General features: G+C 47.1%; 1 protein-coding gene across 2 annotated transcripts in view; it reads left to right on the top strand.

Annotated features, from left to right (window-relative positions):
- Positions 1 to 18,518, top strand: part of LOC137421077 (regulator of G-protein signaling 12) — a 105,716-nt gene extending 87,198 nt beyond the window's left edge. For both annotated transcript variants that reach the window (XM_068106763.2, XM_068106764.2), the window contains exons 13-15: positions 2,848 to 2,924; positions 10,571 to 10,733; positions 17,253 to 18,518. In XM_068106763.2, coding sequence (XP_067962864.2) covers positions 2,848 to 2,924; positions 10,571 to 10,733; positions 17,253 to 18,133 — 1,121 coding nt within the window. In that variant the 3' untranslated portion in view covers positions 18,134 to 18,518. The remainder of the gene's footprint in view (positions 1 to 2,847; positions 2,925 to 10,570; positions 10,734 to 17,252) is intronic.
- Positions 18,519 to 26,706: the final 8,188 nt, after the last annotated feature.

Below are 26,706 nucleotides of genomic sequence, written 5' to 3'. Positions count from 1 at the left end.
CCGTACGTACGGATGGGCGTCCCGTTCGCGGCAAGCAGCGCGGGGCCCCCGCCCGCGGCGTGCTTGTCTGACGTACCGGCGGGAATGACACTCACCTGCACTCCCGTGTCGCACAGGTAACGGCGCCCGGATAAGGTGTCCGTTATGAACAGCAGGCTGTTCGAACGGCCGGTGCTCATCGCCACTATTGAGCGCCGGCCCGGGCGTTTCCCGACCTGTTGAAGGAGCATGGCGGATGACACTGCCGAGCCTCGTGGCCGAACTTGGTGTGGAACCAGCACCAGGTGGTGGAGCTGGAGGAGTGCGGCTGGCTCCACCAGGCCGGTGGAGTTGGCGGGTTTCCCCGCGGTGGCGGTTTTCGCCACGGCGGTGGGCGGGGTGTGGCGGCGGTCACGAGGTGCGTATCAGCATGCTGCGTATGCTGTGTAAGCTGATGCTGTGGATCAGCATCGTCAGCAGAATCATCAGCCTCGAGGTCCGTGACGGCCTCACCGACTCTCGCCCGCGTCTCCGAAGCCGCGAAGTCCCTGTCCGCCTCGGCCGCCAATGCTCGGGGTTCCGTTAGCATGGTCCCGGCCAACGCGAGGCGAACCTGCGCTGGAAGTTGGCGACGGAAAAGCACCCGGAATAGAGAACTGGGGGCTTCGTCGCCTAACAGTGACAGCATATGGTCCATTCGGACCGACGGGCGCGTGTCGCCGAGCTCGGGGAGATCCAGGAGGCGGTCGGCCCGTGCGTCGTCCGTGAGGCCGAACGTGGCTAGGAGTAGCCGCTTGAGTGCCTCGTACTTGTGGCCGTCCGGTGGGTGGCGAAGGACGGACACAACTCGAGCGGCCGTGCCGGGCCCGAGGGAGGCGACGACGTGGCAGTAGCGCGTGTCGTCGCCGGTGAGGCGCCGAAGCTGAAATTGGGCTTCAGCTTGGACGAACCAGACTTCGGCCTGGGCCTCCCAAAATTCGGGAAGTTTAATCGACATTGCGTTGTCAGCCATGGCAATGGCGTCGTGTGTGGAAGGATCGCTCCGGCAGATCCAACGTCGAGGGTCACCAGTAAAGCGCGGCATTACGCGCGCTGCTTGCGAGCAAGGAGGAAGCGGAAAAGCGGTAACTTATAAGCGTCTTTATTTCAGGAGCTCACTGTAACACTAGCGCGCTCCGGGCTGTGCGCCCCGTGTATATCCTCAGGCCACGTCTACCCCTCGGGCGTGGCTGCCGCCCACTTGCTGCGCGGAATGATGTCACCACGCCAGTGGGCTTTCGTGTCCGCCACACCATGAAGATTGTTATGCTTCACTTCCTTGTTACTCTCGTGGTGTTGTGTATTGAAGAGTCATTGTGAATGAGTTGTATCATCCATAGATTCTACAAGACTGGTTTCTGAACTTTTGTGTATCTGAAATGCGAACTTCATAGACATCTTCACTTCCTTGACTTTTTCCACAGTGTTAACAAAATAAAGTTTAAAACCATGCCTAATTTTTTATTTTACTCTATACACTGATGGAGTGGTTAATAAGACCCTAGACATCATTGGCATTTTGTGGCAGGATGCCTGGGCATTGCACCTGATGCTGTCACACCCGAGATAGGTTTGTGGTCTTATGGCCTTCCAGCACCTGTCACCCCGTTTTTTTTCCCCCTGCTAGAGCAGGGGTTAGCCTTGTGGGCCCCATGACAGTCATCATGGTTGCCTTTTTGAGGCAATGATTTTATGGCCGGATGCCCTTCCTGACACAAACCCTTTGGTCACCTATTACGACACAGGGATACGGTGTACCTATTCTAAACCGGTACACACACCGGCACCTTCCTTCCATCACCGAGCATGTGTTATAACTTTTTCACTGCCAATCGTCCCTTCTCATCCGCAGTGGGCCCCATGTGCTCTTTCTTCAACAAACTATTTTGCTCTTGTCCATGAAAAGCCTTTTCTATGCATTTTCTCAGGCTCATGGAGGACCATGTACAAGAATCACGTGCAGAATAAGGACATTAGTGCACTTTTTTTTATTTTTTATTTTTGTATACTGAATCGAGGCTCGTGAAAGAGCTAACATTTATTTCACAAACAAATCAACCAGACAAACAAAATATACAAAAAGAGGGAGCGGAAGACAAGATGGGGAGAGAAGGGGAAGCACACAACCACAACATTTGAGAGCAGGGAGAAATGTGGGAGGGAGAGGGCTTTGGGGGAGGAGGCGTGGGAAGGGGGGGGGGGGGGAGAGGTATAAAACACAAGGGGACGATGGAGAGGTATAAAACACAAGGGGACATAATAATCATGACATCATAGGTCACGTACGGACGCAATCTTGGAAAACCGTTACACCTCTATATCTCCAAAACCTCTCAATGGAGAAAAATGAAACATGGCTCATTGTCAAGTACTCTCCATGGGGAATAAGATATGTAGCACATACTACATATGTACTTTTTCTGAGTTACAATGACATTTGGACAATGGACAAAGCAACATGGTAACTTTTGATTTCAATTTGTGGGTCACAGCGTCTTAAGCTGTGTTCTCAGATGGTAACGATGGTAACGACAACCATGCTTCCAACACAAGCCCAACTTGCGCTCCGCTCTCCATTCTGTGAAGATTGTATCTCATCACGTTATACCAAGTTCATAGTTCATTCTGTGTACTATTTTTTTTTTTTTCATTTTGATCATTGAGTTGTCCATTCTGCATTCCTTTATTAGTTCATGCATCCAATAATCTTGGTAGCTGAGTATTAAAACTGTTCATCTGGCTTCTAAACTTGGAGGTTGGTTACGGGTTGATGTTGGGGTTAGGGTTAGTCATCATCTCTTTCAGAATTAATCTCCTCATCTCTTTCAGAACTTTTGAGCAGCAAACCGAGACGGCAAACACAAGAGCTATTGGAAAAGGAAATGGCAGAACTGCATGCAGACAAGGTTTGTCCGATTATGTTTATACGGTCAGGGCCTGGTTTACGTTGGTGATGCGTGTCTGAAAAGTGCAACAAATATAGAAATGACATGAATCAAAGAAGGTTTTCTCATAGGTATTAATGGAATATTTTGGGGTGGAGGAAAATTCTTACGTTGCCACTTCATGTATTACATTTCACTTTTTACCTATGATATTACCCTTTTTTGGTTAATGACAGTTATATTCAAATACACATACGTATAAAAAAACAAAAAAACAATCACCAGACATATTTACATAAAAATAAACCTCTTCCGGAAGGAGTCAAACTTAGCGGTACATCTTCTTCCTTCTTCAATGAACGTCGGCATTTTTATAGATGGTACGCACCGTTGTCGGAGGCAAACTTAATATCCCTGCAACATCAATGGCACGTTCACCAGCATCCATTCGATGAATAATATGCAATTTCACTTCTCAGGTAACATTTTTACAGTGCCTCTTGGACACTTTACAGTCCAGTACATTTGTTTGTGTGAAGCCAAGTAATTATTTTGGGGATGTTACGATCTCCCACTTTGGTATTTTGGAGATGTATTCTAGTATCTTTGTAACTTTGAAAAAGGTTTTTTAAAAGCCATACCATTTTAAAAAATTTTTTTACTTTTACTTTTAAAAGTAACATTTTTTACTTCCTCAAAAACTCTTCGACTATTCTCTCTTTCTTCACTGTTCTCTCAATGCAGCTCTTTTATTTAAGGTCTGGCCTCGATGAGGACAATATAGTCCATGACTGGAGCCTTCATTATATATATATATATATATATATATATATATATATATATATATATATATATATATATTTATATATATATATATATATATATATATATCTATCTATAATTCCAGTAATCTCTGTGTGTATGTTTGTATGTTTGTATGTTTGTATGTTTGTATGTTTGTATGTTTGTCTGTGACCGCTGTTTCTCGACAACCACGGGTCCGATATACTTGAAACTTGCCAGGTATATTGCTGGGGACCTGAGGATGTGCCTTTTCAAGGTTTCATATTAATCGGACAAGTAGTTACCGAGCTATGGCGATTTCTTTACCAAACTCCGCAAGCCGTTCGCTTTGGACCAAACCATTTCATGTAAATAGAGGGGGGGGATTGTCACCGTACTCGCAAGCCGTTCGCTTTGGACCAAACCATTTCATGTAAATAGAGGGGGGGGATTGTCACCGTACTCGCAAGCCGTTCGCTTTGGACCAAACCATTTCATGTAAATAGAGGGGGGGGATTGTCACCGTACTCGCAAGCCGTTCGCTTTGGACCAAACCATTTCATGTAAATAGAGGGGGGGGGATATAATTTTAGATATATATATAGTACGGGCATGCCCTAGTATATATAAACCTCACGAATAAAAGGTATTGCTTTTAAAATGACCTAAGTGTGTGAGTTGAGGCAACACAAGTATTAATAACGTGACAATGTATTTGCGAAACGACATTATCAAGGCGAGGCGTAAATCAAGGTATTACTGAACTATACACAAATAAATGACTGTGTATTAGTGAGCTGACAATATATATATATATATATATATATATATATATATATATATATATATATATATATATATATATATATATATACATATATATATATTTCAGAAGGAATTAAGAAAATACAAAAACATGAATACACAGATACTTGGGAACTTACAATAAAACTCCCCAAATTGCACAAGTTATATGCGGGTTTCTTTAGATGCATGCTCCTCTTTACGCAGCCAGGTGCTGGCTTAGCGGTTAGGGTGCCGGCTTGGGTTCCTAGGATTCTGGGTCCCTGTCAATCGCTGAATTAACACCAGGGGGGTTGACTCAGCCTGTCATCCTTCTGAAGTAGGCAAATTGAGTACCAGTTCACTGGTAATTCTCTGTGTGTCGCAAGAGGCAACTAACAGGGTTGGTGGCACGAAGGGCATCCGGCCATAAAGCATTGCTTCAAAAAGGGGACCACGGTGCCCGAAAAACGTCAACCCCTGCTCTGCGGGGATAAATGGCCTCTAAAGGTGGTTCTTTTTCTCCTCTTTATGCAAACCAAATGCCATTGAAAACAAGATAGAGCAAAGGCAGAGTGTTCCTTGATGGGTACATGGATTATCTTTCAAATACAAGATTTATTAACTTATTTCACTGCTATACAAAGATGCATGTGTGTAATGTAATTTTAAAATGCCAAATTATAATAAACTAGCAACAGTACCTGCCCTACGGGCGGGGCTTCAATTGTGAGTCCCAAATGAAAAGGCAAAATATCGGAAATTGAAGGCTTTTTTATTTTAAACGATTTATATAAACATCCGTTAAATCATGTCACATGCAAATCATCAAAATCTAAACAGTATTTGTAGAATTTCAATAAAAGCCACATCACTGTTCATATCGGTAAATATTATTCCATCGTGTTTGGAAAAACTGGAAATTGGAAAAATTGGGAAAAAATTGGAAAAACAGGAAATTGGAAAAATTGGGAAAAAATTGGAAAAACAATGTAGTGAAGCGCGGTGCTACACGCGCTTGCTTGTACAACAAGAAGGAAGTGGACAACGCGGTGAGTTTAAGAGTCTTTATTAAACGAGCTCAACTGTAGCACTGGCGCGCTCCGGGCTGCGCGCCCGGTGGATATCCCGCGGCCATGCCTACCCCTCGGGCGTGGCCACCGCCCACTTGGTGCGTGGAATGATGCCCTCACGCCAGTGAGCTTTCGTGTCCGCCACACGTGCCCCCCCAGAATTCCCACGCACCTGGAGGGCCAGTTTGGGGGGAAACGGATGACCCGGCCGAAGCGCCCTCTGGCGACCGGCGGCGTCCGGGGTGCAGGGATGCCAACTGGGATGCCTCCGGCTGCGCCCGGGATGGGTGCAGGACCGGGGGGCGGCGTGCCGGCAGGCCTGGGTGGTGCCGGGGGGCCGCCCCCCTGCGGGGGCCGAGCCACCGGCGGTGGGTGGTCCACGTCGAGGTGGGCCGGTTTGAGCCGATCCACCGAGATGCGGTCGGGAGTACCGCCGATGTCCAAGGTGAAGTGTTTCACCCCGGCCTCCAGCACGCGGGAAAGGCCCGTCGTACGGGGGCCGCAGTGGTGTCCGGTGGGCATCGTGCCGGACGAAGACGTACTCCGCGGTGCGAAGCTCCGGGGCGACATGCGTAGGCGGGTGCCCGTGGTGCGCCGTCGGCACCGGGGCGAACCTCCGGGCTGTCTCCTGCAGCGCGGAGCGCTCCTGCGCCGCGGACCATGGTGCCGTGGGTTCGGGGAGGAACTCGCCCGGCACCCGCAGCGGTTGTCCGAAGACCAACTCCGCCGCGAATGCGCGCAGGTCGTCCTTGGGCGCCGTCCGGAGGCCCAGCAGGACCCAGGGGAGCCTGTGGACCCAGCCGCCGTCGCGGAGGGTGGCCCGGAGCGCGGCCTTCAATGAGCAGTGGAAACGCTCGCACAGGCCGTTGGCCTGGGGGTGGTAGGCCGTGGTTCGGTGCAGCTGGACCCCGAGCCCCCACGCGACCGCCCCCCAGAGCTCCGAGGTGAACTGGGGGCCGCGGTTGGACGATATGTCCGAGGGGGCGCCAAAGCGGGCGACCCAGGTGGCGATGAACGCCTGTGCGACGTCCGCCGCCGTCGTCGCCACCAAAGGCACGGCCTCCGGCCAACGGGTGGTGCGGTCCACCATTGTCAGGACATGGGTGAAACCCCGCGAGGGGGGCAGAGGTCCCACCAGGTCGACGTGTACGTGGTCGAACCTTCGTTCCAGCACCGTGAACGGGGCCAATGGGGCCTGGGTGTGCCGGTGCACATTCGCGCGCTGGCACGCGAGGCACGTCCTGGTCCAGCCGCGGACGGCCTTCCGGAGGCCATGCCAGACAAACATGTCGGCGACCAACCTCTGGGAGGCCTTCGTGCCCGGGTGGGACAGGCCGTGGATGGCGTCAAACACCTGGCGCTGCCAGCCCGCGGGCACGATGGGGCGAGGCCGCCCGAGGGAGACGTCGCACAAGAGGGCCGCGCCGTCGAACGGCACATCGGTGATGCGGAGGCCTGTGACGGCGGTCCGCAAGGCCTGGATGCCGGGGTCGGCGGCCTGGTCCGCCGCCATCCGGGCATAGTCGATGCCAAGGTGGACTGCGTGGGCGACGGACCGGGAAAGGCAATCCGCCACCGGGTTGTCCTTCCCCGCGACGTGCCGGATGTCCGTCGTGTACTCGGACACAGCCGAGAGGTGACATTGCTGCCGGGCCGACCACGGCTCGGCGACCTTGCCCATCGCGAAGACCAGTGGCTTGTGGTCGACGAAGGCCGTGAACGCATGGCCCTCGAGCAGATGGCGGAAGTGCCTGACCGCCAGGTGAAGCACGAGCAACTTGCGGTCGAAGGTACTATAGCGGCGTTCGGGCAGGCGGAGCTGCCGGCTGAAGAACGCCAGCGGTTGCCAAGCACCACGCACCCATTGCTCGTGCACTGCGCCCACCGCGTAGTCCGAGGCGTCGTTGGTGAGGGCGATCAGTGCATCGGGCGCCGGGTGCGTGAGCATGGTGGCATTAGCCAAGGCGAGCCTCGCGCCTGCGAACGCCGCGTCCATCTGCTCGGTCCAGGTAACATCACCTTTGCCCGGCTTCCCTCAGAGGGCCTCGTGCAAGGGGCGCAGGAGCTGGGCGATGTGGGGCAGGAACCGATGGTAAAAGTTTACCATGCCCAGGAACTCCTGGAGCCCCTTGATCATGCGGGGGCGCAGAAACCCCTTCACCGCCGCCACTTTGGCCGGCAGGGGGACGGCCCCGTGCCTGGTGACGCGGTGCCCCAAAAAATCGATGTCGGCGACGCCGAACCGGCACTTGGCGGGGTTCACGATGAGCCCATGCTGGCCCAGACGTTCGAAGAGCATGCGGAGATGGTGTAGGTGCTCTTCGCGGGACGTGCTGGCGACGAGGATGTCGTCCAGGTACACATAGACGAAATCCAAGTCGCGCAAGATGCTGTCCATGAGTCGCTGGAACGCCTGAGCCGCATTCTTCAAAGCGAAGGGCATCCGAAGAAATTCGAACAGTCCGAACGGCGTGATGACCGCCGTCTTCGGGATGTCCTCCGGCCTGACGGGGACCTGATGGTAGCCGCGTATGAGGTCCACCTTCGAAAAGAAGGACATGCCCGCAAACCGGGCGGAGAAGTCCTGAATGTGGGGGACGGGGTAGCGGTCGGGGTTGGTGGCGTCATTGAGGCGCCGGTAGTCCCCGCATGGTCGCCATCCCCCGCCGGGCTTTGGCACTATGTGAAGCGGCGACGCCCAAGCACTCGGAGCGCTGCACGATGCCGAGCCGCTCCAGCGTAGCGAACTCCGCTTTAGCTACCGCGAGCTTTGTCGGCTCGAGGCGGCGTGCCCGGGCGTAGACCGGTGGCCCGGCGGTGGGGATGTGGTATTCCACCCCGTGCTTGACGGCCCCGCCGAGAAGGTGGGCTGCATAAGGGCCGGGAAGCTGGCAAGGAGGCGGGTGAAGTCGTCCGCTGCCGGAAGCGTACAAACTAACCTCGCCGGGACCGAACTGCTCAGCAAGCCGCTTGGCGAGCCGCTCGGTGAGCCGCTCAACGAGCTGCTCAGTGCGCAAGCAAGCGAGCTGAACGTTTCAGCCTGGACGAGACGTCTGTTCTTCACATCTACCAACAACCCATGTGCACAGGAAGTCCGCACCGAGTAGTGCCATGGGGACACTAGCGGTTACGAACGTCCACTCGAAGCATTGCCTTCCGAACCGCAGGGAGAGGCAGCACTTCCCGAATGTGCGTATGGGTGTTCCGTTCGCGGCAAGCAATGCTGGGCCCCGGCCCACGGTGTGCTTGTCGGACGTAGAGGCAGGGATAATGCTCACCTGTGCCCCTGTGTCGCATAGGAAACGGCACCCGGACAAGGTGTCCGTTATAAAAAGAAGGCTGCCGGAATGGCCGACGCTCAGGGCCACTACCGAGCGCCGGCTTTGTAGTTTCCCGACTTGCCGAAGGAGCACGGCGGGCAACAAGTCCTCGCCTTGTGGCCAAACCTGGCGTGGAAATGGCACCAGGTTTGTGGTGAAGGCGGAGGCCGTGGTTTTCGCGGTGGTGGTGGGCGTGGCATGGCGGCGGCCACGCGGCGTGCGTCAGCCTCGGGGTCCCCGGGGTGTGGTGCATCAGCACCAGGGTCAGCCTCGGGATGTGCGGCGGCCACGCCAAAACTCGCCTGCGCGTCCAAAGCCACGAAGAACCTGTCGGCCTCGGCAGCGAGCGCTCGGGGTTCCGTCGTCACAGAACCGGCCAACACGAGGCGGACTCGTGCCGGCAGCTGGCGTCGAAATAACGCCGGGAAAAGAGCGTTCGGGGTTTCGTCGCCCATCAATGACAGCATATGGTCCATGCGGACCGACGGTCACGTGTCACTGAGCTCGGGGAGGTCCAGGAGGCGGTCGGCCCGTGCGTCCACCGTGAGGCCGAACGTGGCGAGGAGGAGACGCTTGATCGCCTCGTACCTGCCGTCGGCCGGTGGGTTCCTCAGGACCGACAGGACGTGGGCGGCCGTGCCGGGCCCGAGGGAAGCGACCAAGTGGCAGTGCATGGTCTCGTCCACCGTGATGCCTCGAAGTCGGAACTGGGCTTCTGCCTGCAGGAACCAGACTTCGGCTTGCGTCTCCCAGAACTCGGGGAGTTTCATTTGGACCGCGTTGTTTGCCATTGCGATGGCGTATTCGGGTGGTCAGCGACAGCTGACCAGAACGTCGGAGTCACCAATGAAGCGCGGTGCTGCGCGCGCTTGCTTGTACAACAAGAAGGAAGCGGACAACGCGGTGAGTTTAAGAGTCTTTATTAAATGAGCTCAACTGTAGCACTGGCGCGCTCCGGGCTGCGCACCCGGTGTATATCCCGTGGCCACGCCTACCCCTCGGGCGTGGCCGCCGCCCACTTGGTGCGTGGAATGATGCCCTCACGCCAGTGAGCTTTCGTGTCCGCCACAGTAGCCTATTTTACTCCAGGGGGTCCCAGTATTACCCACCGAAAATATCGTTGCGATCGGTTGAGCCGCTTTTGCGGTACCTGGGAACGTACAGACAGACAGTCGGACATTTGGTGAATTATAGTAAGATGATATAGATAACTTTAAATCTTCTTGCAGAAAAAAACATCCTCAGGAGCAGGTGTGTATAACGTTGAGTTTGGACATAATCGACATTCGAGGTTTAAAATCGACTTTGCAGTTAAATTTGACAAAAAAAATGCTTTTAAAAAGTCTTAACTGAAAAATCATTAAATGACTGAACCAAAGCATGACGTATTAGACATAGAGGTTAATGGATAATTTTTGTGAATTTCGATTAAAATGCAGAATCTTAGTTGCAGATGAAATTGCTCATCATGAAGTACCCACATTACATGTACGTGTGCAGCAGGAACTGATATCAGAGCAGTCTCGGTATATGCATGCGTTTTTGAGAAATGGCTGAGAAAATGCTTCACGATATAATCCGGCACTGTGGGGCAGGAGTTTGTGCTCTAATGAGCATCTCTCCAGTTTGTCCTGGATATGCAACATTTAACATGTTTATAAACATAATGAAGTCTGTGCACGTCTTAACTTGATCTCCTATGGTGCAGGAAGTTGCTGCAGATCTGAAGGGGGCAAAAGACAAAACTCTCACTGGAAGGAAATCTTGTAGAGAAGGATCCAGCAAAAGCAACTGGACACCAAGGATGCTGGAGGGAATGCTGCAAAGGAAGAAATGTGGCAAGGTTAAAACCAAATTGGACACCAATGAAGGTGGGAATTGTAGTACTGTATGTACATAAAAAAATACTGTATGTCTATTATATAAAGCTCTATCTAAACACTAACTCACTCACTCACTGACAAATGTTTAGTACATTGTATGTGGGGTCGAAAGCTGAAAGTTTGCATGCTGATGCAACCCAAAGCCAATATTCCAGGAACAAAATCACCAAACAGTCAGAAAAATTCCGTAAATGAAAATGTCCACAAATAAAAGTCAGCCGGTGCAAACCTTGTCTGCCCACTGCAGGTCACGGGACCCAAGACAATAGACATATAAATAGAATATGCTTCATAGAATATTTCCTTGGCAATAATTTATATAAATGGCTGTGCTTGCCATGCTTTTCATTTTGCTTTCAGCAGCGGCTGTGGAAGGTTGTGCAGTGAAGAGCTCAACGTTTTCTATGTTCAACGTGTGTTTTGTGGTCCTTTGATCTTCTCTCTCCAGACAGTGTACACAGTTTTAAGCAATTGCAATATTTGATTGCTAAAAGTAGAATATTCCATGTACTATTATATATTTAGGTCATCTCGATCTCAAAGAGATGACCTTATAAAACGGGTTGTGATGTCTGGATATCCATCCGTATGTCCATCCATCTGGTCGTCTGTTAACTTTTTGCTACTTTTTCTACTCCTCCCTTATCACCTGGCTGATTGTTCTGAAACGTGGCACATGAATACAAAACAGTTGCCAGCACAATCACTCAGGCTTCGATTTTATTCTTTTGGATCATGGGGGCTACCAAGGGAGGGGAGGGAGGTACCCCGTGAAACTTCGGATCCCTACTCGTCCCTTATTTACTAACCGATTGCTGTGAAACCCGATACAGCCCTTATACTTGATGGTCCGCAAGATCGCTTGGTCTTAGATTTTTAGATTTCAGATCAGGGGGGAGGTTCCCCCAAAACTTCAAGAGATGACTGTCAACCCACTCGGGGCTATTTATTTTTCATTGATCTGAGAAGTATTACTATTTATAGTTTTGTGTGTTCTTTCCATATCTGACCTTCTGGAAAGACAGGTTTTCAAAACAATCATTGGAGAACGGACTTTATCTATCTATAATTCCAGTAATCTCTGTGTGTGTGTGTGTGTGTGTGTATGTCTGTGTGTGTGTTTGTTTGTCTGTGACCGCTGTTTCTCGACAACCACGGGTCCGATATACTTTAAACTTGCCAGGTATATTGCTGGGGACCCGAGGATGTGCCTTTTCAAGGTTTGAAATTAATCGGACAAGTAGTTACCGAGCTATGTCCAAAAAACGATTCAACCAATCAGAGAGCAGCGAGCTATCACGTGTGCCGAACGTGGCGAACAGACTCTGCCTCGGACGGCACATTTGAGAGCGTATTCATTTATTTCACGTTTGCAAACTATGTTGGCGTTAAACTATGTTTTAAAACTAATTAAAACTAATTTGCGATTCATCGTAACTGCGATTTGCGACCTTCCGGACAGTGAAGACTTCACTTCCGGCAGCCAATCACAGAACGCGTTGTTGCGAGCGAGCCGAGCGCGTGCGCCATTACGGTTCGTAATTCGATTTCTTCCGGAGAAAATAATAATTTCTCGATTTCTTATGCGCATTATTTCTCCCAGAGCGAAGGGCGGAAGCGAAGAGCGTTGTTTTTTTTGTTTACGGGCGTACGGGCATACGGGCGGGGTAGAGCGTACGGGTAGCGTTTTTTTTTTTTTTGGCAAGGAACGGGCACCCACGTACGGGCATGCCCTAGTCTATCTATAATTCCAGTAATCTCTGTGTGTGTGTGTGTGTGTGTGTTTGTCTGTGACCGCTGTTTCTCGACAACTACCGGTCCGATTTACTTGAAACTTGCCAGGTATATTGCTGGGGACCCGAGGATGTGCCTTTTCAAGGTTTCATATTAATCGGAGAAGTAGTTACCGAGCTATGGCGATTTCTTTACCAAACTCCGCAAGCCGTTCGCTTTGGACCAAACCATTTCATGTAAATAGAGGGGGGGGGGGGGGGGGGGTTCTGTGGTCGTTGCGAATGGACCAAACCATTTCATGTAAATAGAGGGGGGGGGGTTCTGTGGTCGTTACTGCCACGTGGTTTCAAAGTTTTTTTTTGTTGTTGTTGTTTGCACGCATGCTTTTTTGCACCCACGTACAGGCACCCACGTACGGGCACGTCCTAGTACATTAGAAAGGAAGCAATTACAAGTGATTCCTATATGTATGTCTCTGATCTATGATATGCTTACCAAAATGAACACCAATAAATAACTATCGTTATACGAAACAGTTTTACAAACTTCTAAGAATCATTTCCACAACAATATATGTACAGGGTGTTTCAAAAAAAGTGGACTATTTGAGTAGCCTTATATTCTGTCGTTTCTGATGCTATACCCTTCTCTCTTGCAGGTTATGGTGGTGGTGGTATGCCATTTCTATCACATAGTCAGTCGGACCCTACATCAACTATGGTGTTCACAGTGGAACAAAAAGTGAAAATCGTGACTTTGTGTTTTGAGACAAAATCCTAGGTGCAGGTGTGCTGACGATACTGTCAGTATGACAATGTTCACTCCCATAATGGACCTTCCAATGGGAGAATTCAGTGGTTTGTGGAACACTTCCAAGCACAAGGAAGCGTGAAAATCAAAATAGAGGCAACAGTGGCCGCACACGAAGTGTTGCCAAGGACCAAGGGAACATTAATCTTGTGAGAGATTCTGCTATCGAAAGTCCTAAGAAATCCCAGCGTCGGCATTCCTGAGAACTGGCGATCTCAGTCTCATCTGCGTGGTGCATTCTCACTCCTGAACTCAAGGTCTACCCCGACAACATATCTGTAAGGCATAGACTAACTCTGAATGACATGGCAAGACAAGTAACATTGTGGTTCAGTGACCAAATGGAAAGGTACCCAAATTGGATCAACTCCTCATGGTTCAGTGATGAAGCACACTTCCCTTTGAATGGGGCTTTCAACAATCACAATATCTGGGGTGATGAGCCTCCTGAGAAGGTGTCTGAGATGTCTCTCAAGGGCAAAAGGTCCACTTGCTTCTGTGCTTTGAATTCCAGATGGAGTATACTGGGACCGTATTGGTTTGAGGACACCAATGGTAAGACAGTGATGGTCAATGGTGAGCAGTATGGTGAGGTCTTACGCCGATTCCACACTGATCTCACTCAACCACTGTCTCCAAACCAACTCAGACTTGCCTGGTTCATGCAGGACGGTGCCCCACCGCACACAGCAGGTGAAACCATCGACTTGCTCCACCAGCTGTTTGGAAATCGTGTCATCAGCCTGGGCACAGCACATGAGTGGGTGCGCCACTGCCCGGATTTGAATCCATTGGATTTTTTTTATTTTGCGGTGCTGCCAAAGGTCAAGTTTACACCAACAAACCTCAAACCCTGGTTGTCCCAAAGCAGGAGGTGGAGGATTGCCTCAGCATACCACTCCAGCCACTTGCAGATGAGTTGTGGAGAATTTCGGAGTCAGGATCAAAGCTGGTTTGAATGGAGGCAGAGCACACATTGAAAATGTCAATTACAAGCAGTATAATGAGTGATTTGAAAATGGCATGGTGTATGCTTTCCATCAATGTATCACTGAAGTTGTTACCTTTTATAATTTTTCTACAATAAAACGTTCAAATCGTCCACTTTTTTAAAACTTCCTATGTGTATATATATATATATATATATATATATATATATATATATATATATATATATATATATATATAAAGTGACAAATAAAACAAGAGTGCGAATTCATGTGATCTATTTTACCGTACCAATGTGTTCTTTTCAAGTCCAATTAGGGGCAAAATTCAAAGGGCATAGACAGGAGGTATACACCACTGATGCACTGTGCTAGTATAGCTAGTTCTGGGTGTCAGTGATAGTTCACATACTCTTTGTGAAGGACACCGTGGGATCATTAACGCCCACCAACTAATGCCGGCAGATGGGACATTCAGTTTAACGTCCATCCGAGGGATGGCACATACAGTCACGTGAAAAAGTAAGTACACCCCATGTAAAGTTTTGACTTTTTCAACATATTTCAACATACAGCTATTTGATCTTCATTTAAACAATATTGATAGATAAAGGTGATATAATATAACAAATATCATGAATCATTTACATTTTGTAGTCCATTGTATAATTTAAATAAACATAAATGCAAATTTCGCATGTGGAAAAAGAAAGTACACCACTACATTTATCACTACTTCAAATACCTAAAATTAGAATCAGGTGCACCAACTTAGGTGCAGATGATTAGAACATCGTTGGAGAGGATCTTGGAGGAGCCTGTCTTATTTAAACCTCAGACATTCAGTTTGGTTTGCTCTTTGTTGTTGAAGTGTGTGGCGTCACCATGCCTAGATCAAAAGAGCTCTGTGAGGCCTTCAGAAAGAAGGTTATGGATGCTTACGAGTCTGGGAAGGGATTTTAAAAGATCTCCAAACAATTTGAAATCAATCATTCGACTCTCCGGAAGATCATATACAAGTGGAGAAGATTCCAAACAACTGCCAACTTGTTCAGGCCAGGCCGCCCCAGCAAGTTCAGCCCGAGAGCAGACCGCAAGATGCTGAAAGAAGTCTCAATGAACCCCAGAATGTCATCACGGGACCTACAGGTAGCTCTTGCCACTGTTGATGTCAAAGTGCACGAGTCTACCATTAGAAAGAGGCTGCACAAATTTGATCTACATGGGAGGTGTGCCAGGAGGAAACCTTTTCTGTCCAGAAAGAACATCAGGGCAAGACTAAGGTTTGCCAATGAACACCGAAGCAAAGACTAGCACTTCTGGAACAATGTGCTCTGGACAGATGAGTCAAAGGTAGAGCTATTTGGTCACAGTACCAGAAGACATGTTTGGCGAAAACCAAAGACAGCATTTGACCACAAGAACCTGATACCAACTGTATAGCATGGTGGTGGAAACATTTTGATTTGGGGCAGCTTTGCTGCATCAGGGCCTGGGCAGCTCACCATCATAGAATCCACTATGAATTCTTTATTGTACCAGAGGGTGCTTGAGGATAATGTGAGGCCATCTGTCGGAAAGTTGAAGCTCAACCGAAAGTGGACCTTGCAACATGACAATGACCCTAAACATACAAGTAAATTCACCAAGCAATGGCTGAAAAGAAAGAAATGGAGGGTTCTGGAATGGCCAAGTCAAAGCCCGGATCTAAATCTCATCGAGATGTTGTGGGGGGATTTGAAACGAGCTGTGCATGCAAGAAACCCCTCAAACATCGCACACCTGAACGATTTCTGCATGGTGGAGTGGGTAAAAATTTCTCCCAGTCGATGTCAGAGACTGGTAGACAGTTATAAGAAACGCCTACTTGAGGTTGTTTCTGCCAAAGGGGGCAATACCACCTATTAGAGCCAAGGGTGTACTTACTTTTTCCACATGCGAAATTTGCATTTATGTTTATTTAAATTATACAATGGACTACAAAATGTAAATGTTTCATGATATTTGTTATTGTGGCGGACACGAAAGCACTGACGTGGTGACATCACCCCGCACACCAAGTGGGGGTGGGCCACGCCCGAGAGAGAGGCGTGGCCTCACGATATACACGGGGTGCCCAGCCCTGAGTGTTCAGTGTTACAGTGAGCTCTTGAATAAAGACTGTTACAAATTACCGCGTTGTCCGCTTCCTCCTTGTTTACAAACAGCGCGCATAACACCGCGCTTTATTATATTATATCACCTTTATCTATCAATATTGTTGAAATGAAGATCAAATAGCTGTATGTTGAAATATGTTGAAAAAGTCAAAACTTTACATGGGGTGTACTTACTTTTTCACGTGACTGTACGTCAATGAATCACGCAGTCTGTGAAACACCGGGATGAGAGTTAATAGCTGGGTCGGGATTCAATCCCAGGCGAGACATCTCGGTGGAGAGTGTACGTACCTGTATGCTATGCTGCCTGCCCTTCCAATTTGGGGCTGACATTAATAAATCTGTGAAAAGTAAAAGAAAAATCCTTATTTTCTCAATCCATGTTTTTACTTTTCTTGTTTTTAAATATGAGTCAAATGTGTTGGTGGAGTTTTTTCATATAGAAGGTCTAAGGCTCGTAATGCAGCTGTCACTCACACACACAAGGACCTACTGACTGGACAAACACCAAACACAGCCACTGAGCTTGGGGGAAGTGCCATCTCTTCCTTCCCGGGATACTCTGGGTACCGGTGGCATCACAATAATGACGCCGCTTTTTCTCAACGCACTCAGCGGGGCATTTCCTAATGGGGAATTTCCTCCTCCCTGTGGATGCTAACCGATGGGGATTGTCCGTGCTCTTAACCTTTTAAATGAAGAGCCTCAAACAAGGAAACAGCATGTGCCATTTTTAAAGTCCTTGGTTGTTTGCCAATATCAATTATATTGCATCTCACACATTCTAGATGGCTGCAATCTTTGGAATACATAAGTGTTGTGTTCAGCAAATTAAATGTACATTTTTTGTTTTGCAGAACTCTTTGAAATCTTGATAAAAGCCCAGGCAAGAAGAGTTAATGACCAACGAGGACTCCTGAGAAAAGAAGACCTGATTTTACCAGATTTCCTGAAGCCGAAATATCCAGCAGCTGGCATGTCAAAGTTTGAGATTAACCAGGAACAGAAGCAAGCTCTCATGAAGGAGTCAGAGCCAAGGTTATTTTGTCAAACAGTGCAGCACACGGAACTGGCGTCTGGTCATAAAGTTATTGTTGAAGACTTCGGTGATGGTCTCATCCCTTCACGTGATGAAGCTGAAATTAATTTTGCCAGCTCACTTGGTACTCTGAGTCAAGACTTTGCTGGCCTAACCAGGTTGAGAACTGATGGCAAAGCGAGACCAGTGTCAGAGCCTTTGTATATAGATGGTCATGCAGCACTTCAAGAAATGCCACCATGGAGCAGAGACACTAGTGAAAATGTAGAAGAGGAAGAAGAGCAAGAGGAGGCAGAATTGACATTACTGGCAGAGGGGGACAGCACCAGCCCAAATGCCACAATCCTTGCACAGAGTCCAATGGCAGAACGATTTGACAAGCTGCCGTGTGAAAGCTCACCCATCCAACCACTGATGCAGCGGTGTAAAAACATCCCCAGTGGTGGAGGATCTGCAACGAATGAATCGAGGGAGAGAGACTCGGAACAACGAAGAAATGTAAACGGACCACCAGGAGAAATCGGAATTGGTGAAGATGGCAGCAGGAGTGGGGATGGCATGGGGTTTGTGAGACGGATTTCAGGATGCCAGGGAAGGACGTGTACAGGGGTATACCAGCAACCAGAAATACCACACATCATGCAGACAAAGGAAGAAGAAGCCAGTAAAAAAGTGAAGACAAAAGCTACATTTGTATGATGTTAAGTTGGTGAAGAATGGTAAAGTTTGCAAGTGCACTCCGGTTCCTTCATAAAACTCTTTGTGAAAGAAATGATATGAATTGGATGCAATGTAACATTTTAATTGTAAGTTTTGCTCCTGTAATTTGCTTTAATCCTGCATGGATTAATAGTCTAATGTTGCCAATATGCAATATCCTTTACACTGTCTGTTTGACAATCCATATGGTTTGGAAAAAGAGGTTTTCATTTCGATACTTTTGATAATTTTTTTGCTGTTTTGAAGAAATTTTATAGGTTTTGATACACTGTTGTTTCTAAATAGTTACCAATTTAGAATTTTGCTGGGTTTTGTAAATACGTATACAAGGTGGAGAATACATGTGGAATTATTATTATTATTATTATTTTGTCCATAAAGTTTAGGCGTTTGGAAGAACATGGTGATGCATTCATAGGGGCAGTGGGACAACATGCTGACTCGACAAGGGGGTGAACAAACAGGTAGAGGAAAGGGGACATACCTGTGAGTAGATTGTGTGGGGTAAAGGGAGGGTGGGTAGCGATGGAGAATGACCGGGGAGAGGGGGGAAGGGTTGGATTGAACAGACTGAGGAAAGAGTTCTACAAGAGTCAGAAGAGTGGAACAAAGCAGTGGAATTTTGGGATTTTAACCATGACGGGGTTACTGGAAGAATGTTTTGTCGCGTGGACCCTTCGGTTAATACCAGGGCTCGCGGATGGACCAAATGGATTTAATTGGAGGCGACAACGAAACACGGATTTTACTATCATAAACGCAGGAGGAAGAAGAAGTGAAGAGGAAGAAGCGGCGGAAACGCGTACCTGTGGATGGCGAACGAACTCAAACGGACACGGGGTTAACAAGGAAGGAAAAATAATACAAGGATTTATTTAATCAGAATCGGGACAGGGAAAAGCGACGATCAACCTAATTTCTAAATTGGGATCCCACACACCAGACTTCAGAAACGAACAAGGGATGAATTAACGAAAAGAACACATCGTGTATTTGTGGGTGTGGTGCGTCTTAACTCGTCTGTAGTCTTGCGTCCGTCGACGTCCCACGCGGCCCCCTCCGCCCGCCTCCGAGCACCGCCAGGCCTCGCTCCAAGCACCACATGTCCAACGCAGGCTGGCGAGCTCCACACACGGTCGATCTCCAACACGAGGCACAAACTCAGAACGAAGAAATTGCAGGAGGAGAGAACGCAAGTGCGACTGCATACTGTCAGCCAAGTCCAGGTGAGCTCTCTCAAGAGTTGGACGTGCCAGAGAGACAAAGGGACGTGCAAGCGAGAGAGAACGTGCAAGACAAGAGAACCAGGGGTCGAGCAAGAGTGCAAGAGAGCAAGAGTCAAAAATGTCGTTCGGCCCGCCCCTAAATAACCTTGTGGCGGTGACGTCATCCTTGGCGTGCCATCCACCAATCAGTGCCCTCCACCGACCCGTTGGCTGGAGGTTCGCACCTACCGTGCCAACCCATCGCTCGTTCCCTGTAGCGTGGTGATAGCGCGTGCTACTCGAGGCCTGCCGGAGGTGTAGCTGGTGGCGGCCATCATCGGCGGTGCCCTGAACTGGCTTCCTGTCCGTTTTCTTCCAAAGTCTTGTCAGGGAAGGGAATTTAATTAATGCATGCACTAAAGGGCCTAACTAAGTGTCTGCAGGTGTGCATTGCCATAAGGGACAAAGGTTTGATGATCAGGTGTGACACACAGGGGCTTTATTCTTAATCCCTATACTATCTAACTCTCGAACATCCTGGTATGTTCACAGGTATACTCTTACCCGACAAACTGCCTAAACACACAGAACGTATTACAGGTAGATTCCCTATCACAACAGTCAGATACCTAGCTACACAGATCTATCTGGCTCTAGATATGGCGCTACCCTACCGACATAACAGTATTCATCCTGGAGTTGCTGGGGAGGATCGGAGGACTGAGAGTGCTGTGCAGGAGTAGAGGCAGTTAAAAACAGAGGCCACTGACTGGTCTGCAATGTGCTTCGGCCTCCTTGCAGGAGATGCCAATAATATCCGGAGCAATCGATTCCGGTGTCCAGGAATAAAATCTATGAAGCAGTGGTACCAGCCTGTATGAGAGAGCAGTACTCCATTGAGCAATGGACTAGGCCTTGTAGGCTATAAGAAATTCAGATTTGGCAAGGAAGGACTTGGCACAATGGAGGAGGCTATTGAGTTTGTGGTGACCTTTGGAGGCCAGGTTTGATTATTCAGTCTGTCCAGGAGAGGACGTAGATGAGGGTGGGTTTTACTTCTGATACTTCTGATGAGAATAGTGATGTTGTGCCTTGGACTGGAGAATCTCTGCGACGTTGGGCGTGGCGTTTGTTGATGTGATTTGCAGTACATCGCAAAGGTGAGTGTCTTACCTTTGGACTCAAACAGCTCTTGCTAAACGTCATTAGAGAAAATGTTTGCTCACAAATTATGTGGAGCCGAACAAACTCGGCATTCTTTTTTGCGTGGCGTCTTGTCTATGGAAATCAGGACTTTTCCAAGCTCTTATATAATTCTGGTAGTGGGAGCTGCTGGTGACGACTGATGAGTGTGTCATCACACTGCATCTCTATGAGTTCCACCTGTATGTCCTCTGGTGCTTCATCCACGGTAATGGAGAAGGGGCATGAGAACATATTTTCATACTCAGTTGGAGCAAAATCCTGAAAACGCCTGTTGAACTCTGATCAATGATGTGATTCCTGTCACATATTTCCCCATTTGTTCAGGGATGTTGGCATTTGGGAAAGTGTCAATTACCTCCCACAGAGAGGGGAAGTGTGCGGCATTGGGTTCACTCACTTAACTCTCATACATATGGAGCTTCATGGCAAATGTTTTCATGTGCAAGTACATTTTTGACACGATTGTCTTTTCCTTGCAAGCTTGTGCTCAGCATATTCAGCTATCCAGTGATGCCAGCGAAAAAGCTCAGGTCTGCCAACCAAACAGGATCACTTAGTTCATCGATGGGTAGACATTTTTTTCTCAATAATTGGTCAATCTCAGATTTGAGGGTGAAGAACCTCTTGAGAACAGAGCCGCGACTGAGCGATCGCACATCAGAGTGGTAGATAACGTCCCCATATCCTGCATCAATTCCAGATAGGAATGCCCGAAACTCTGTGATTGAGTGCTCTCGATCCAATTATGTTGATAGTTTTCACTACTGCACTCATTACATCCCCCAGTTTGGTCACTTTTGCACACAAAGCTTCCTGGTGAACAATACAGTGCAATTTAACAGACTCATGAACTTTTCTGCAAACCAGGGAGGCCATTCCGTTACACTCACTTATCATGGCTGGAGCACCATCCGTTGTAACGCCACACAATTTGTTCTAATGGAGTTCCAAGTTTTGAATATCAACTGACACAGCTTCAAAAATATTGGCTCCTTTTGTTGTCCCAGTCAGGTTCCAAAGGTCGAAGAGCTCAGTCAGGTTCCAAAGGTCGAAGAGCTCTTCAGTAATGCAAAAATCATCGTCATTTCCTCGCAGAAGAATTGGCAGCCGAGCCGTGTCGGTTGTGTTGGTCGGTGCTCTCATCACATGCATTTAACAGAAATCAAACAACGGTGCTTTGCCTGATATTTGCTCCTTAATGTGAGCTGAGAAATCCTCGAATCGCCGAGCGACGCTTTCTCGCAAGACTAACACTGCAAGTGGCTTGTTTCTTTTCTGGGTGCACACACAATGTCCACAATTTTTGTGATGCACTCCTGAATAAAATCACCCTCGGCAAAGGGGTTCCATGCTGTGCTATAAGCATGGCCACCTCATAGCCAGCCCTGGTACCTTTATCCTGAGTTTTATTAGCAGGAAAAACTGCTTTTGTTGCGAGGATAGGCATGCTGCAAACTGTTTTACTTTCTGTTCTCTCTCTGTTCCAGTATACCATCCACCTTAAAAGACGCTTCGTGTTTAGTTTCATCATGTCCCTTAATATTAAATTATTTAATTACCTCTACCGATTCCTGGCAAATTAAACGCAAAGACTTGCCTCGGTACTCCATGAATAAGTGTTCACTTTGACAGCGTGGCTGGAATCTCCTGCATTCACCATCCACCTTTCGCTTCTTTGAGGCCTCCATGTTGAAAATAATAAGACTTGAACAACTACAATAGCTGCTGCAGAGAATTTTTTTTTTTTGGAGGGAGGAGTGCAAAGCTGTCTAGCTGGGCTGTTTTTAGAGTTGGGCTTTAGGTTATGCTGCCTCCTCATGTTCAAAATGCGAACAGCTTTTTATCAGACGTAACCTGTGAGAATTTCTCATTCTGCCCAGCAGCAGGCCACATTTAATGATTCTTCTGAAATTATTCAGGGGCCGGTTTAAAACAGTTTCCGTGCTGGAGTTCGGACACCCCGAACATAGAGGGAAGTCGCTACTGCCATGCTGGTGGTGGGATGTGAAATTTTCCAGTATAATGTAGAGGAGAGGTTCTCAAAACTGTGGTCCGTGGACCACCACTGGTCTGCGAGCTCCGTTCAAGTGGTCCGCAGAAAGGTTACAGAACAATTGAGAATATCTGTACTTGGTCCTATACTTTTATTTTTGGCCAACACAAAATTAACTGCTTCTTGACAAAAATAATAATTTGAAGATTACTTTTCAGTAGAAACCGAATCAAACAACTTTTCAGGACTGAAATCAGTGAACTGTCTTCTGGTTTCTCCAATAAGGCATGAGCATGCTTGTTGGAGCTTTCTTGCGACGAACATTGATGTCAGAATTTAAAAGACATTCCCAATTCGTGTTCTGGATTCAAAGAACTGGAGAGTACCCAGAACTCGCAGACAAAGCAGTGTGTTTTCTGATGCTATTTGCTATGATGTACCTGTGCGAGACAGGATTTTCATCACTTACCGCACGCAAGTTCAAATACAGAAGGAGGAAGGATGCTGAACCTGACCTAAGGCTAAAGCTGACAAACATTACACCTGACTTCCCAGAACTTTGCCAAAAACATAAAACATAACCCAGGTATCACATTAGAAAGGTAAGATTATGATGTTAAAATATTAGTTATGTGCTTTGATTTGTAGAACAAAAAAAGTTTATGAAGCAGTCTAATAAGACCCTCAGCAATTTTTAAGTGGTCCGCGAAAAATAAAAGGTTGAGAATCACTGATGTAGAGTCATACGTGAAAATGAAAAATGCCTTGACGTCTTGCTTGACATTGAGGAACTCCATCCATTTTCTAATTTAGTACTAAGGCATAATCCTTTTATGGGAGATATGGGGCCAAGTGGGTGAGCGTGTGGTGTATTGCAGAGACAGACAGACACACAGAGAGAGAGAGAGAGAGAGAGAGACAGAAGTGGCCCAATAAAATTGCACATTCTGCACCCACCCAACATTAATTACCAAGGTAACCACAATGCTAGAGTCTGCTGGATCATTGCAGTGACTGTGAAAGAAATTGTCTTGGATGTACACAGCAGACCCTGTAACTGAGCACCTTCCAAAGGACCCTTGCATAGTACTGATTACCCTGTGCTCACATGTGCTAATGACAGCCTCACTGATTGGTTTGGAGAGAATTGAAGGTGAGAGCGATGGTGGCAGAAAGGTGACATTTCAGAGCTCCGTTATCGCTGGAGAGAGAGGGTCTGCTCTGGATAAGAGGGCATGGGTGTTTGCAAAAACAATTAAAACCAAGACCATACTCGTTTGTTTCAAAAATTCATTTAGCACTCAAACCTTTCTTAAACTCAGCTATGTTTACAAGATTTTGGTCGAAATTAAATTCTAGTTTCAAACTATAATGTATCTGAAAATGCAAAGCCCGTCCGCATCCGTTTGCATTCAGATGTCCTCTTCTTCCTCCATATGCTCAAAATAACGAAAACAGAAAATACAAAATGAAAATTGATGATTTTATGCAGCCTTGACCTTGGAGCTTTAGATAAATAAATAAAAATCAGCTTGTAGATTTTGATTGGTGAGCCAATTCTGTGACATGATATGCGAATTCTTAAAATTTCAAGTCAATCGGGGGAAAATTGGTGATTTTACGCAACCTTGACCTTTGACCGTTTGATCTAAAAAACAATCGGCTCATAGCTTTTGTTTGGTTAACCAATTCAGTGATCTAATATGCAAATTCTTTAAACTTCAGGTAAATTGGGTGAAATTGACGATTTTATGTGACGCTGACCTTAAACCTTTTGACAAAATTATTAATTTGGCTTCTCCGTATTATCATAATAAAGTTTTGTTGAAAATTTGATGACGATAGCTCATATGGCAAAAAAGTTACGGCTCGGACAGACACACAGACAGACAAACAGAAGTGATTGCAAAAACCGGTCCACTGCTGTTCAGGGGAAGGGCTAATTAGAAAGCATCTGAAAATGCAAAACCTGTCTGCGTCTATTTGTATTTAGACGTCTTCTTCTTCTTTCATATGCAGGACGAAAACAGTTATAAAAATACAAAATGAAAATTGACGATTTTATGCAGCCTTGACTTTTAAGCGTTTGATTAAAAAAAAAAAATATCAGCTTCTATATTTTGATTGGTGAACCAATTCGGTGTCCCAATGTGCAATTTTTTTAAATTAATTTCAGGTCAATAGGATAAAAATTGACGATTTTATGTGAGTTTGACCTTTTGACCAGATTATTAATTTATCTTCTCTTATTTTCATAATAAAGCTATGTTGAAAATTTGATGACAAAACTCAAATGATAAATTGAAATTTCAGGTCAATCGGATGAAAATTGATTATATTTGATGCTGACTTTAGACTTTTTGACAAGATCATTAATTTGTCTTCCACACATCATAATAAGGCTTTGGTGAAAATTTGATGACAATAGGTCAAATGGGAAAAATGTTATGGCCCGGACACGAAAAAAAACAAAACAAACACACACACACACACACACACACACACACACACACACACACACACACACACACACACACACACACACACACACACACACACACACACACACACACACACACACACAACTATGGACAATATACCAACGGCTTTACAAAGATGGCAGGACTGAGTCAATGTCATTTGGACAAGTGTCGATTCTGCAGGTTAGAAACAACGTCCGAGCCATCTCCTATAGGGATGTAAAAAAATACTCATGTCAGAGCAGCTGTACTCTCAAAGGCACAATAAGGTATGTAGAATAATCCACTGGCACATCTGCAGAAACTTCAATATCCCAATCCCAGAAAACACATGGAAACATGAAGCAAAAACAATCACTGAAAACAAGGAAGCAATGCTCACGTACGACCTGATGGTCCCATCGAGCATGGACATAGAAACTAAACAATTGCGACCGGATATAGTACTGAAGTACAAAAAAGAAAAGAAGGCATTGGTAATTGAGTAATTGGTACCCTGCGATTTTGGCCTAAACAATGCAGAAATCAAGAAAATGACCAAATACCAAAAAACCTCAAAAACGAAGTGAAAATATCCGGGAAGCTGAAGAGCGCCAAAATTGTAGTATTGATTATTTGAGCAACTGGAATGATAAAAAAAACAACCTTAGAAATAGTCGTATTATGACAAGCGAACGGCAATTGGAAGCTGTCCGGGGCTCGGTGACGATCCCGAAAAGAGCACACGGAACAAAACTTTGAGAACAAGAAACTGCTGATTGGATTGAAACCAAACTTGGCACAAATGACATTTGGTATGTTGCAACCCAAGATTATTCATGGCATTATAAAAAATCTGGGTCTATGCGGAGGTCTACCGGGGGTCAAAGTGGGTCCAGGTTTGACCCCCCCAAAAGAGGTATTTGCTTTCTTCTCTGAAACTCCACACACAATTTCAAGATTCAATACTTTATTATCACATCAACTTGACAGTTGTTAGGAGTTTGAGGAAGTGTGCTCTTAAAGACAAAAAAAACCCATACATTATTGGGGTATGGAAAACCTCCAAACATTCAGTGGTCGTTGTATACATTATAAAGTGCAACAAAAAAAAAACTATACATTAATAATGCATGGTAACACCCAAACATTCAGTGGTCGTTGTATACATTATAAGGTGCGTATGAGAGCATTTAAAATGGCCTGTAGCTAAAGTGCCAAATGCATTATAAGCTCATGAGTAGTTTATAATTATTGGAGTGGTACTGTGCATTCAGAATGCGGATGGCAGTAGCATAGGTGCCGTTCCTGAACCTAGAGGTTCTGACCTTGAGGGCTATGAGTCTTTTCCCTGAGGGTAGGGGGTTGGCTGGATGAGAAGCATCCTTAAAGATATTCAGGCCAACCCTCTGCATTCGGGACTCGTTGATACAGGAGAGAGAGGGCAGGTCAGTTCCAATGATTTTGGAGGCTGTACGTATGACTTTGTCCAGCTCCTTTTCTCCTGGGCCGTGATACTGCTGAACCAAACAGTTATTGAGAAGGCAAGTGTGGATTCAATGACAGCGTGATAAAACTGGAGCATGCCCTCCCTTGACACCCTGAACTTCCTGCGTTGCCCCAGAAAGAATAGTCTCTGGTGGGCCCTTTTTATGATAGAGATGGTGTTGTCCTCCCACTTCAGAGAGG

This window comes from Myxine glutinosa, chromosome 2 (assembly GCF_964187855.1).
Source record: "Myxine glutinosa chromosome 2, kmMyxGlut1.1, whole genome shotgun sequence".
Lineage (NCBI taxonomy): Eukaryota > Metazoa > Chordata > Myxini > Myxiniformes > Myxinidae > Myxine > Myxine glutinosa.
Note: the sequence above shows the minus strand (reverse complement) of the source record. Positions and strands in the feature narration are given on the sequence as shown.